This window comes from Lutjanus erythropterus, chromosome 21 (assembly GCF_056507025.1).
Source record: "Lutjanus erythropterus isolate fLutEry1 chromosome 21, fLutEry1.hap2, whole genome shotgun sequence".
Classification (NCBI taxonomy): domain Eukaryota; kingdom Metazoa; phylum Chordata; class Actinopteri; order Lutjaniformes; family Lutjanidae; genus Lutjanus; species Lutjanus erythropterus.
Genome location: NC_139337.1, coordinates 26,311,956 through 26,324,176, shown reverse-complemented (window position 1 = coordinate 26,324,176; position 12,221 = coordinate 26,311,956). Strand labels below are relative to the sequence as shown.

The 12,221-nt window shown below is 41.8% G+C and overlaps 1 protein-coding gene across 5 annotated transcripts in view; it reads right to left on the bottom strand.

Moving 5' to 3' along the window:
• The window catches only part of arhgap21a (Rho GTPase activating protein 21a), a 114,925-nt gene that overhangs the window by 32,651 nt on the left and 70,053 nt on the right, over positions 1-12,221 (bottom strand). For all 5 annotated transcript variants that reach the window (XM_084746739.1, XM_084746740.1, XM_084746738.1 and 2 more), the window contains one exon: positions 340-432. In XM_084746739.1, the coding sequence (XP_084602865.1) occupies positions 340-432 (93 nt within the window). The remainder of the gene's footprint in view (positions 1-339; positions 433-12,221) is intronic.

Genomic DNA, 12,221 nt, shown 5'->3' with positions numbered 1-12,221 from the left:
CTTAAAATTAGAAACAATTCACGTGTTAATCCGAGAGAAGGAATCAAGTGAAGGTTGGAATAACAGTGTGCTTATTACACTTTGTTCAACCTCCCGCAAAGGGGCCATCTGTTATTTTGTAACTCGTATCTGTTTTGCCTGGCGGGTTACGAGGAAGTGGAATTACCTACAGCACAAACGTGAAGAAATCTTGGCATCAAACGGCGCTTTGTGGTCAGATGTGAGACAGGCCGAGTTAATCATGAGATCTGCCGGTAATCAGAAGGAGTGCAATGATCTCCTTAGAGACTGTGTGTGTGTGTGTGTGTGTGTGTGTGTTTTAAGTCTGTGTGTGTGTACCTGTACAGAGTCCAGCTCCGTGGGCGGGGCCTCCCTCCTTCACTTGCTTGACGAAAATGGTGTCCATTGGCTCCAGACGGTTCCTCTGTCTCCCTGGCAACGAGAGAGAGAGCACATGCACCGAGGCGATTGGTCACACAGTGAGGAAGCAGAACTAGGCCACACTGCACTGGAGCTGGAAATACAACTGAGGCAACATTGTGGCATCAGTGCACATGTTGTCTCCAGTTTCCAAGGATTTTTTCACTTGTGTTCTGAGTTGGACACTGATTTCTCTCACTTACTCAAACAATATAAATGCAAAGAGTTTTCTGGTTGTAAAGTGAAATACATAAGTGACTTGTTGGCAAAATGAAAGTTCTACTTCTGTTTGAACTACTATTTACTATTTAACAACTTTTTTGATGATGATTATTTTTTTTTTTTTTGTTAATCGTTAAATGCAAACAGTTGTTCATTCTTTGTCTTGTGTGCTAACAAATTAAAAATCTTTGCGTTTTGGACTGTTTGGGTGGACGGATATTTGAGGGCGTTTTTCATAATTTTCTGACATTTTAGACCAAAAGATTAAACGATTCAGTGAGAAAACAGTAGCAGATTGACCAAAATGATCATCTGAGGTTACTTAGGACATGAATTTTCCTGTTTGTGGTAAAATGTTTTGCTAAAATGTGAAGTTCTGTTAAGTTTTAAAGAAACCAGAAAACATTCACATTTAAGAGGCTTTTTTTGTGGAAAATTACTACTTACTAACAATTAACGAATTATCAAAGTGGTTGGTAATAACAATTTTCTAAATCCTAAAGTGATGTCATCAAAAGTCTTGATTTGACCGACCATCCAGACTTGACCCATGTAAAGCGGGATGTTGTGAATGTTCTTAAATGATTAATCAATCATCAAAACAGTTGCCTTTTAATCTTCAGTTTCTTACACTTATTTATACACTAAAATGCCTTGGTCTCCATTCTGATCAGTATTATTGCCAGAGTTCTGTATCAAAATACACAAACTCTAAAATAAGCTTCATGAAACAAGACACAGGGAAACTAATTCTTCCTCCTCACAACCACTGTCTCAGTCTTTTCCTCATGCTTTGTCCTCTGTCCCTTGATTCACCGGTCCGTTGACTCTACTCTGCTGTCAGATGTGTCCTGAGCTGCAGAACAGAACAGCGAGCAGAGGTCAGAGAGTGCTGACAAGGCTGCATGTGAACAAGCCATGAGGGACTTTGGTTTCATATGACAGAGGGCGAGACAGCACGCCATGTCAAATGATGTGCATGGAGAAAACACAGCCAATTAAAACTATGTAGTATCACTAATAAGTGAAGAGAAAAAGAGTGTGAAGGAGGAGTGACAGCCATAAGCCTCAGCCTCAGTTGGCCTCAGCTGCCTCTCGGAGCCCACAGGCTTTGAGGAAGTGCAGCATCAGAGCATCGCACTGCTCTTTCCTCAGGGAACGCCGACGGAGTACGCATGCTCTTTTCATGAGCGCTCCGCTTCACATGATGCACACAGCAGCGGATACATGCATTCATGACCCAGGGGTGCTCGGCGCAACAGCTGGACTGGAGCAGATGTGGGTTCAAAGTGTTGCTCAGGAGCAACTTCAAATGTGAGGAGAGGGTAGAGTTTATTTAAGTTGGAATCCAAACCTGTAACATGAAAGTTTTATTTCTTTTAAATTTTGACTATTTACAGCTTGCATCTGTGTGAGAAAATGTGTCCAGTATGGACAGATACTGATGGTGATGGTGAAAACACACTCTACTGCCCCCCTCCTGTGGCTGAAAATGTTACTGCAAGTGATTTAAAACTGATCTGATTCAGAAATTAACTGTCCAACAAAAGCTACAACATATCCAAAGTGAATTTAAACGGACACTCCGGCCCATTTACACCTTATAATAAAGACGTAACCACCACCACAACCTTTGCTCCAAGAAAATTCCTACAAAATAAATTTCTTACAGTGTGATCAACACATTTAAAAGTGAGACTTAATTTAATGCAACTTTAACTTCATAATCCAATGAATTCTTCAGGCCTGCCAAAATCATGTTTAAGACATTTTAAGCCCTAAAATTCTAATGATTGGATTACAGGCTTTTTAATGATCTGCAGAAACCATGCAACTATTTTAACTAGTCGTACAGTACAGTTGTAGGCCTGCTTTTGATCCAGTAGAAGGCAGTGCAGCACATGAAATGACCTTTCTCAGTGAGGAACAGTGTACAGTATAACTGTCAGGGGCAGCACTGTATTTCTGTTTACGTTGTTGCAGGTTATGATCTTTCTTAATGACCTGCAGACAAAAAGCAGTTGAAAAACTGAAGTACTGCAGCTTGGCTCTGCTGCAGCTCGTCACAGAGCATGAGGAAAAAACTGCACTGATGCATTTATGTGAAGCATCGCTGACACAACGTTGGACATGCCTGACCCGTGTTGGAGGTACAGATGTCAACAACTGCTTCCTCTACCTCACCCCCTCCTCCCTTCGTGCTCTCTCTCTCTCTCTGTCCCTCTCTGTGTTTGTGTACGAGGCAAATTCCCAATCGCGGGCCAATCTCAACGAGCTCCAACTCTGCAGCACAAATTGGATTCTGGAAGTTTCCATGCCCCGCAGCTGGATGAACAGGATTAAACGTGGAAATCTAAAGCTTTGGATATTTTTAATGCTCCCAACTGTCTTACCAAAGCATAAACTACCGTGTGGATTAATGAAATGCATCAGCAGCCTGCATCAAAATGACTTTGGCTGCTCCAAAACACAGAACGAGAGCCGAAAAACCTCAGCTGCACTTGGGTGGTACTCAGGGCAAACGGTTCACTTGTGGACAAGGCACTCAATACTATTAATGCCACTAAAATTTTACATGTCATGAGCAGCAGCAGGTGCACACTTGAAGCAGAACTTGGCCTTAAAGTGTATTTAAATAACCGCAGCCTTCGTTCAAACTGAAGTAGATGGCACATAACTGAAGTTTACCACCTCAGCACCATTCAGCATGGCATTATGTAAGCTGCCAGTGTAAATGTTATTATATTTTACGACTGTTTCACTAATTCATGTGGCGAATTCTTTCCCATTTGACATCCAAAAGACTAAAATAAGTCAAAACAAGTGTAAAAACACTGTCTGAGCCTAATTTGGAAAGATTATGTTGTTTTTTCTGAAGTTATATCTGATGGTTGTTAAAGTTAATTATAAACAGCACTGACTTGAAAATGTAGTCAGGGTTTCCCTCAGCATATTGCAAACCCGGTGGCCCAGAGGTGTCCTGGATAAATGACTTATTTATAAAAACACATGACATAATATCCAGTTAGCTTTTAGCACTGACTTATGACTGATATGTTTGTTACAGCTTTTTTAAATTCTGAATTGAGCAATTCTGGTCATTATGTTATGAGAAAAACTACAGGACCCTAATGTTAATGCTGCCATGTGTCTGTTGGCGGCAAAAGATTCTTGCCATCAGACCAAAGAACTTAGGCGGGAAAAACCCTGGTAATGTTACAAGTAACCCTGCAACTGATGGTTATTCTCATTATTATCTCAATCTCAAATGTGTTATTTTTATTAGAATAAAGATAAAGAACATGGCACTGAGAAAACTATCCCTTTTATAAAAATTTATAACAGTTTCCCCTTTTTTCATCAAGCATTTAAAATGACCTAAATGAACAAAGTTAATGGTACAGTGTGTTGCGCATCTAAGTTACTGCAGCGGTGTCTGCATTGTTGTCAGAGAGAAAAGAGAGATAAAGCGCAGCTGATAACAGTGTGTCAATACCGTGGAAAATTAGCATTGAAATATTTCAAATATTCACATTGATATGCATTAATAAATCTGTATTTTTGGCAACATTAATAGCTGCAAATCTACAAACTGACCTCTTTCTCTTCCCCCACATTCTTTTTGACTCTTCAAGCACATTAAAGCAGAACAAATGTCTCGCTTTTGGTTTGATACAACCCTTTTTGGTCCCATCTAGCAGCACACAGTCAATGTCCGTCCACTGGCTGGATGTCAGCGCTGCTCTCCAGCCTCAGCAGGCCCTGGTTTTGGTTTTGGCTGTGGTCCCTGGCTGCACAGCTGGGCCCGCTTGTGTCGGCCAGCTCCCCGCTCCCCCGTTGTTTTGGGTTAGATAATGTTATTCTTCAGAGGGCTGGGCTCGCTGCCCGCTCACTGCATTAACCCTGGCGTAATACCTCCCAGTACAACACGCTGTTCTTTACCATTTGTGTCACCCTCACGTTCACACCCACATACAGATGTAAAAAAAATACGCACAAAGCTATGCAAGTGTTGCTTTTTCTTCGCTCCGTTACTGAGAGGAGGAGATGTTTTTATCCAACTTTCCCAACACTTCAAACACTAAGAAGGAGGAGGGCTGAGTGTCTGTGTGTGTGTGTAGATGGCTATCTATGTCAGGTCTCTTCCAGCAGAGGAATATGAAAATGGGAGGCACATAATCCTGGCATAGTGTCTCCCCTCATAGTGTGGGAAGGTCAAAGCACAAGTACACTTCACATAAATACATAAAATCCAACTTCCTTCAAAAGAACAGCGTGTTTTATTCTCTGCTCAAAGAAACGGGACTGCTCAAAGACAGCAGATGAGGCCATCATGAAAATAAATCCTGTAATTCTGTCTTTGTTTCTACGATTCCCACGAAGACACGCTCTGTTCAGTTCACACACAAACTAGTCCAAACACAACTCAACTCTGAAAGTTTAAACTCTGCTAAAACACCTGCGTAGCCTGGTCCTGACCTCCACGAAATACCCACGTCCTTACAAACGGCGTCGGTAGACTTTATCAGATGGAGAAAGGACTTGTAGGTTTCTGATGGACAGGTCTCATTTCACTCTGTAAACAGCCACGGCTTCAGGTCAGAAACCTCTGCATGCACACACACACCGAGTGAGGGAAGGTCAATACACCATGAAGCCCCTGTCATCACCAACACTGTCAAGTCAGGAGTTTGAATAAAACATGCATGAATAAAAAAGTAGTATGCTTCTAAACGGAAAATGAGGAAGTTTCTAAATCTAGTTAAATTCATTGAGATTAAAGACAACATGAAGCCGGTTTCAATAACAAACGTCTAGCAAAGTCATTTCTACTGTAAAACCTTCTGCGCACTGCGACCACTGATTACCATCAACACAAACAAGGCGACTACACGGTACAGTGTGATATTCAGTAATTAAACAAAGCCCACAATCACTCATCACAGAGTTAATTAAAGAATGTAAACACAGCTCAGTATACGGTACATTAATTAGAGGATGGGCTGATCATGTACAACACATCCGTCTGGTGTTGTGGTGGGAGAAATCTGACCCTGAACTCTAAATCAGAACCTACGATGCAAGACTAAGTTTTCTGAAAATCAAATTAGTATAAACAGAACACAGCCTGCAATACTAAAAACAATCAGAACTATAATAAACTATACTTAACCATAGAAAAAGTTTACTCTTGACCTCGCTTTGACAGAAAAATCTTAACTGAAGGTCCCCTGGGAGCTTTTAATTGTACTCTCCGGTGTTTTCTTAAGTTTAAGTCTCAGGTCATAAATAGAACAAATCATGTTTGTTTATAATAACCTGGTAGAAAGCCTGTCTCATACATACAGTTTAATGGCTGAATGTTTTCTTTTTCCATGACGTTATTTCAAAGAGTTTCCATCTTATTCACCTAAAATGCATATTTTTGCGTTAACTTACAAATGTTAAATGTTACAGCAACGGCTGAAAATGTCAACAAAAATAAATAAGCTGGCAGATTTTACACATGTATGCAATTCAAATCAACTTCCTGTTGTCTACCCAGGGGATGACTGTTGTTTTTAGCATGATGTCATGGTGTGTTGATCTACTGTATATGTCCAGCTGCTATTGTGTAACGGAAACTCCATACTTGGCTAACATGATGTTATCATCATGTGAACTGAGATATCTCCACGACAACTGAAGAAAAAGTTGTGAGAGATGTCAGCAGTGGTTGGAAACTCTGGAGAAAGCAAGTAAAGGGACCCTGAGGGAAGATGTTTTTTGCCAAACTGCTTCTTAATTACATCAAACAGAACTGTTATTGATCACCACCACTACAAACACAACTGTGAGAAGCCATCATGGTCACAAGGCGTAGAAACCACACAAAAAAAATGTCATGTGTAACATGTTCGTGTGACATGCAGCAGAGCTGAACTCCTGGAGGGCTGCGATCATTTCAAAATAAGTCACTTCCTTGACTGTAACATTCCTAACCTGGGAGAGACATGCCGATGTAGAAACACACGCCTGACACCACTGCTACATCTGTCCGCTCAACACAACACATTCACACACACACAAACACACACCTGGGGTTTTTTTCCACCACGCACAGGAAGGAAGGTGGTGGCGTACTTTCCATCGCTTTTTCTTCTAGGAATCCCAAATACCAAAACCCACCCAGGGGGAAAGAGGATATGTACTGACATTACTCTGACACACAAGGGGGGAAAAAGTTGATTCAGTGTTTTGTTTTCTTTGCGTAAAACAAGCCAAACTATCTACCAAGGGAGTTTAAGTTCAACTGAGGGAACAAGTGACAAACATCTGGAACAGATGGGGTGATTTTAGTCTAAAATATTGTCTCTCGCTTCAACAAATGTGTTAAATGAGCCAACTGGCTGTGATACTCTTTCATTAGTGTGCAGGGTGGTGTCTGTTTTTTTTCTAATCTTTCCAAAACCAAAAACACGAGCAAAACTGAAAGGAATGGGTTCAATTGTGTGTTTATCTGCTGAGTGTATTTGGCTAACTAGTTTACTACCTACAGTAGTAACTATCAACAACAGTCTGTGGGGTTACAGGTTAAAAAGCCTCATTCACAATAACACATTCACGCTGTAGTATTCCCCCACCGCGTGGGAGCAGCTCCTGGATCCTATTCTATCAGAGTTTAGGCGAAGGTTGGCAGATTTGGATAAGTTACGCTCCAGCAACCCCGGCCAACTTCACCAGAGATAGTGTTGGGTTTTCCAAACACATCTGTTAGTCCTCATCCCAGAAGTCTTTTCTCTCCCTGAAAGTGACGTTATACTGTTTGCAAATACAAACAAATATGTAAAGCAGTCAAACAGGAGGTTTTTACATGAATAATAAACTGGAGAGGATGCAGACTTAGCTTCAGTCTTTTAGCATGATATTATATATACATCTATCAAGTGTGTATTTAAATGTCCAGTGTGAAAGATTTAAACCTTTATTCCACTGGGCACGTTGCGTGTGATGCAGTTTTAATCCGTCCTCCACATGGCTTCATGCTCACCGGATTATTTTCACTTGCTCAGATTTTGTAAATTGTTATTTCCTTTTCCTTGACTTTTGTGCTTCTACCGTGGGAAAGTAGGCTACATAGATTACAAAGGCTACATACATTTTTACGATCACCAGTCTGCACATGGTGTTATATTTTGAAAACTGACTGTGTTACTTCCTGACAGCTCAATTTGCTCAGTGTAAATTGGCACACTTGTCAAAAAAAAACATGTATTTGAAGCGGAGCAGAGCCGAGAGCCATTTCTGGGATGCCTTCACGGTTTATGCGAGTTTGGTGGCTCACGTAGCTTCTCCTACATGCTTTGAAAGGTAAGGAGAGAGAACGAATCGACAATTTGCAAGCTCACCACTAGATGCCACTAAATCCTACACACTGGTCCTTTAAGACACCTTGCAGAAGACTCACACTTTAAAACTCAGCAGGAATTTATAAAGTCAATAGAAAGTGTTTTTAATTAACTAATGGAGCTTGGCGTTTGCCAAAAAGAAAAAAAAAGCATCTGTTTTTTTTGTCTATCTCTGTCTGAAATTAAGAACTTTAAAAAAACACTGAGAGTAAAAATAACTGTATAGTGAACATGTGCTGTGCAAAAACAAAAAGCTTAGCAACAGACAAAGCAACAGTAATTAATGGGGGTGAACGGTCAACTGTATTTGGATATTTTTCTGGAAAGCATTTACAAGTCTTAAAGTTAATCAACTTTCATGCGTGGGTGTATGTCATAACAAATAAGATGTCAGCTTTACAACTCAAGATGAAAAGTCTGTGCAGGCCTACAAAACACTGGTCAGGAAATCTACTTGCAGCCAAAATTACATAAGAGAAAAACAAGCCATTTAATTAATCTAGATTCGACAGAGTTCAGTTTAAGAACTAAAAAATAAAACTGGAGAAGATGCAAACAGGGAAAAAAAGAGAGAGGGAGAAAAGTGGAGAAAGACAAAAGTTTGGACAGAGCTTTGTTAAAGAAGGTGGGGCATTAAAAAGGCCACTGGAGAATTCTGGGGAATTCTGTTTGCTTGTGCTGCATTACGTTCCCTCTGCAGAGTTGGTGGGAACGGACCGCAGTCCGACAGAAAGAAGTGAAATAAAGCGGGCATCCGCGGAGAAAAGCGTTTCACATCGAACGAAAAACAAATATTTGAACAGATGGAGAATTTTTTTCTGCTCACAGCTTCATAAGCAAAGCACAGAACGCCTCATTCGGATTTTCCCCTTCAAAAACTTGCTAAAATACACAGCTGAGGAGAAGGAGATACAGGAAAGAGACTCAGAGAGAGGGGGGGGGGCAGAGGGAGGGAAGAAGAAGAGAGGAAGTGAGATAGAGAGGAAGATTTGGGATAACAGTCGCTTGGTATGTAGACAACCGCTGTGAAAGGAAATAAACAGATCCACACACACATCGTTCCTCCATGTTTCCACTATGCACCTACACACTGTATATCAATGTTTACGTTTGTTTATCTGTGTATCGACGTCAGTGTGTGTGGCTCTGTCTGTCTGACTGCGTGTGTGTTTTCTGTAGGTTTGAAGTGTTTCCAGCGGCAACACCCAGCCAGTCAACATGCGGTCAGCAGGCGCCCCCACCCCCCCTCCTCTCCAAACACCAACAGCCTCATCACACACTGGCCCGGAGTCAAGCAAATAAACTGCAGTGCGGCGTGCTGTGGAGGCCGCGAGGCTGCAGCCAACATCACAGACCCGATTCACAGACACATGCGGAATGCAACTTTTTAAAATAATATCAAAACAACCGCATGCATGGGACGTGTTATATGTCTGGGTCTGCATGAGACCTCAGGTGATTTTGGATGATGTTACGGGCGTTTTGGGGAATTGTTTGCTATGTTCGTTGTGACCAGCAGTGTGGTGTGTTGTCACATAGCAACTATAACAACTTGCAGACACTGGTAAGAAATTACAAATGTCTACAAGTGAAAACACACTTTTTTTTTTCTTAATTGCACTGGTTGTCACTGCCCTGGCTGCATGCTGTTTCATAGCAGAAAGTTGATAAAGTTGAGATGTGAAAAGGCCAAGAACAAACTGTCAATTTCAACTTTTTAAGCCATCTCATCTCATGTGACGATAGAAAACCATCTGTTGCCTTATCATTTATTTTGCTGTGTCACAAATCACATTCTTTGTGGCAATATTTTTCATGTTTTGGGTAACACTTTTGTGTGTTTCTGCGCAGCACAGATGCAGGCAGGAAATCTGCATGAAAGCAGGACAAACAAACATGGAGGAGAGTGAACGTGACACAGAACGAGGCCAGTCTGAACAGGAGAGGGATTCTGACCACCCAAGAGAAAACAAGGAGTTCATACCTAAAACAGGGTTTACGTCTTATGCACGGACGTTGTTAGGGTATGAAAACTCTGACACGGACAAGAAAACTGCATTTTGAAACAGTGAGGACAGACCAGTATTTCCTGATAATCAATGGCAAGTCTGATTTAGCACTTAAGCTTCAGCTGGGTGCTGTCATAACAATGGACACAGGATGAAAATCATTTTGTTACAACTGTGTCTATGAGATGATTTAATTAAAAATTTCAGTTCAGAAACTACTTTTAAAAGGAACTAAAAAGGTTCCTTCAGCCCGCTGCTTTCTGTGTTTCCACTGAGGTCTTAAGATCCCCAAGGATTAGGGAAATTAGTTAGCTGATGTATGAAAAATGGATGGCTGTCTTTACACATCATTTTTGCTTCATCACTGCAGGTTGCTATTTCCAATCCCTGCTGGATTTCTTCCTCAGCATTAATGCCCAACAAGGCGTCATCTGTCCATCTGTCATATGTTTTCTTTCCTGACTTTTTTGTGTTGAAGCACAATGAACAAAAAAACAAACTGGTTTGCAGCTGCAGATTTTTCAAAATGGTGGCTAACATAAAATGCCTCCAAGGTTCCTACGTTTGGAAAGAACTACCCCCAAGGTAAAAGAATCTCCACAGAACTTAGTTTAGACCCTGGGACCTGTGGTGAGTTCCTCCAAAGATACCTAGTCCCTGGATAAAGTTCCTGGCGAGGAAACAAGGCTAACAATGGTCCAGCGCTACCCTTGTTGCCGTCAGCTGTGGCTTTGCATACGATTTCCTGATATCTCTTCCTGACGCCCTGCTACCTGTCAGCATCATCGCCACCGCTGGGTCTCCGAGCTGACTGAGGGGCAAAGACAGATTTATGAGAAGCTGGAAACAAGCCAAGTGACTTCCTGAGGCAGCGGGAGGGGGGCTCTCCAGACGAGGATCATTATTCACCATCTATTGAGCTTAGCGATGAATGGCTCTCATGCACTTACCACATAGTATTTAATGACACACAGTCACACATGGGTTTTACACGCCTTCTTTCAGGTAGAGTCACATAAAGGAATTCAAGTTCATAAAAAGTGTAAGAATGTGGAGCCACACTAATTCCCTGCAGGGTTTCCTCATGCCACAGCAGGGCCCCGTGTGTATGTGCATGTTGTTTAATGTTTCGAGGCCTGTGTTGAATGAGGCGGGTGGACGTGGAGGGGTTAAAATGGGTGAGGAGGGGGTGGTGTGAGGAATGTGACACCAAGGGCCAAGAGGGATGATGAGGGACACTTACAGGAATCTCTCAATTTCCCGTCGAGAGCCATTTAAGAGTCGGAATTATCACAAAGTGTTGCGTGCTCTCGCCCTCCTCTAACCCTGAATTCTTCACTTTCACTGTCCACTCACGCCAGAGCAATTCACCGAATCACACCTGGTGGGGCTTTGGGTTCATTACAAGCCAAACAAACAGCTAATGATGATCATATTCTCCCTTCATCCTGTTTATCACAGGCAAAAAAAAAAAAAATAGTGCTTCTGCCAGAAATGTTATGAGATCTACCAAACACTGAGCTTAGAGACATAAACTGTGGTATGGGAAACACCCCTGTTGTGTTACATCACTTGAAATCACACAAAGTGGACATTTATTTAAACAAAAATGCGCTGGATTATTTCTTTAAGACTGCACTGTTGCTGCTCTGTCTCTGTGCATGTCTATGGGAGCCTGTGTACACGTGCTTTGTGTTTCTACATGCAGCACAACCATGAGATGCAGGGCTGTTTAAGAAGGCTTCTGATGAGGCGCAGCAGAGCAGTCCTCCTGCATTCATGCTGGGCTGCAGACGTGAGCTGAATACTGAGGGACTGGAAGGACGAGCTGGATGCTCTGAGGAATGCTGAGGCCATGCCAAGCGAGCAGCACAGCTCCGACTGCCACTGTGAACAACGAGGACTAAAGCTTTACACAGTATCTGCCTGACAAAGGACAGATTCACCTGCAGTATACTGTTTACACACCATTCCCGGGCTGAATCAGTGGATTTATAGAGCTATTAATGGAATGGAATTGCCAAAGCAAATGAAATGTTCAAACAAAGGCAACAAAGAATCGCCGAAATGCCTCTATTTCAATCTATAAGGAGTGAGAATACGTTACACTAATGGACTGTCAATCCTAATTTGATCCCTATTCTGTGGAGTTACTGAAGAGTAGCTGAGAGTTAATGGTTTC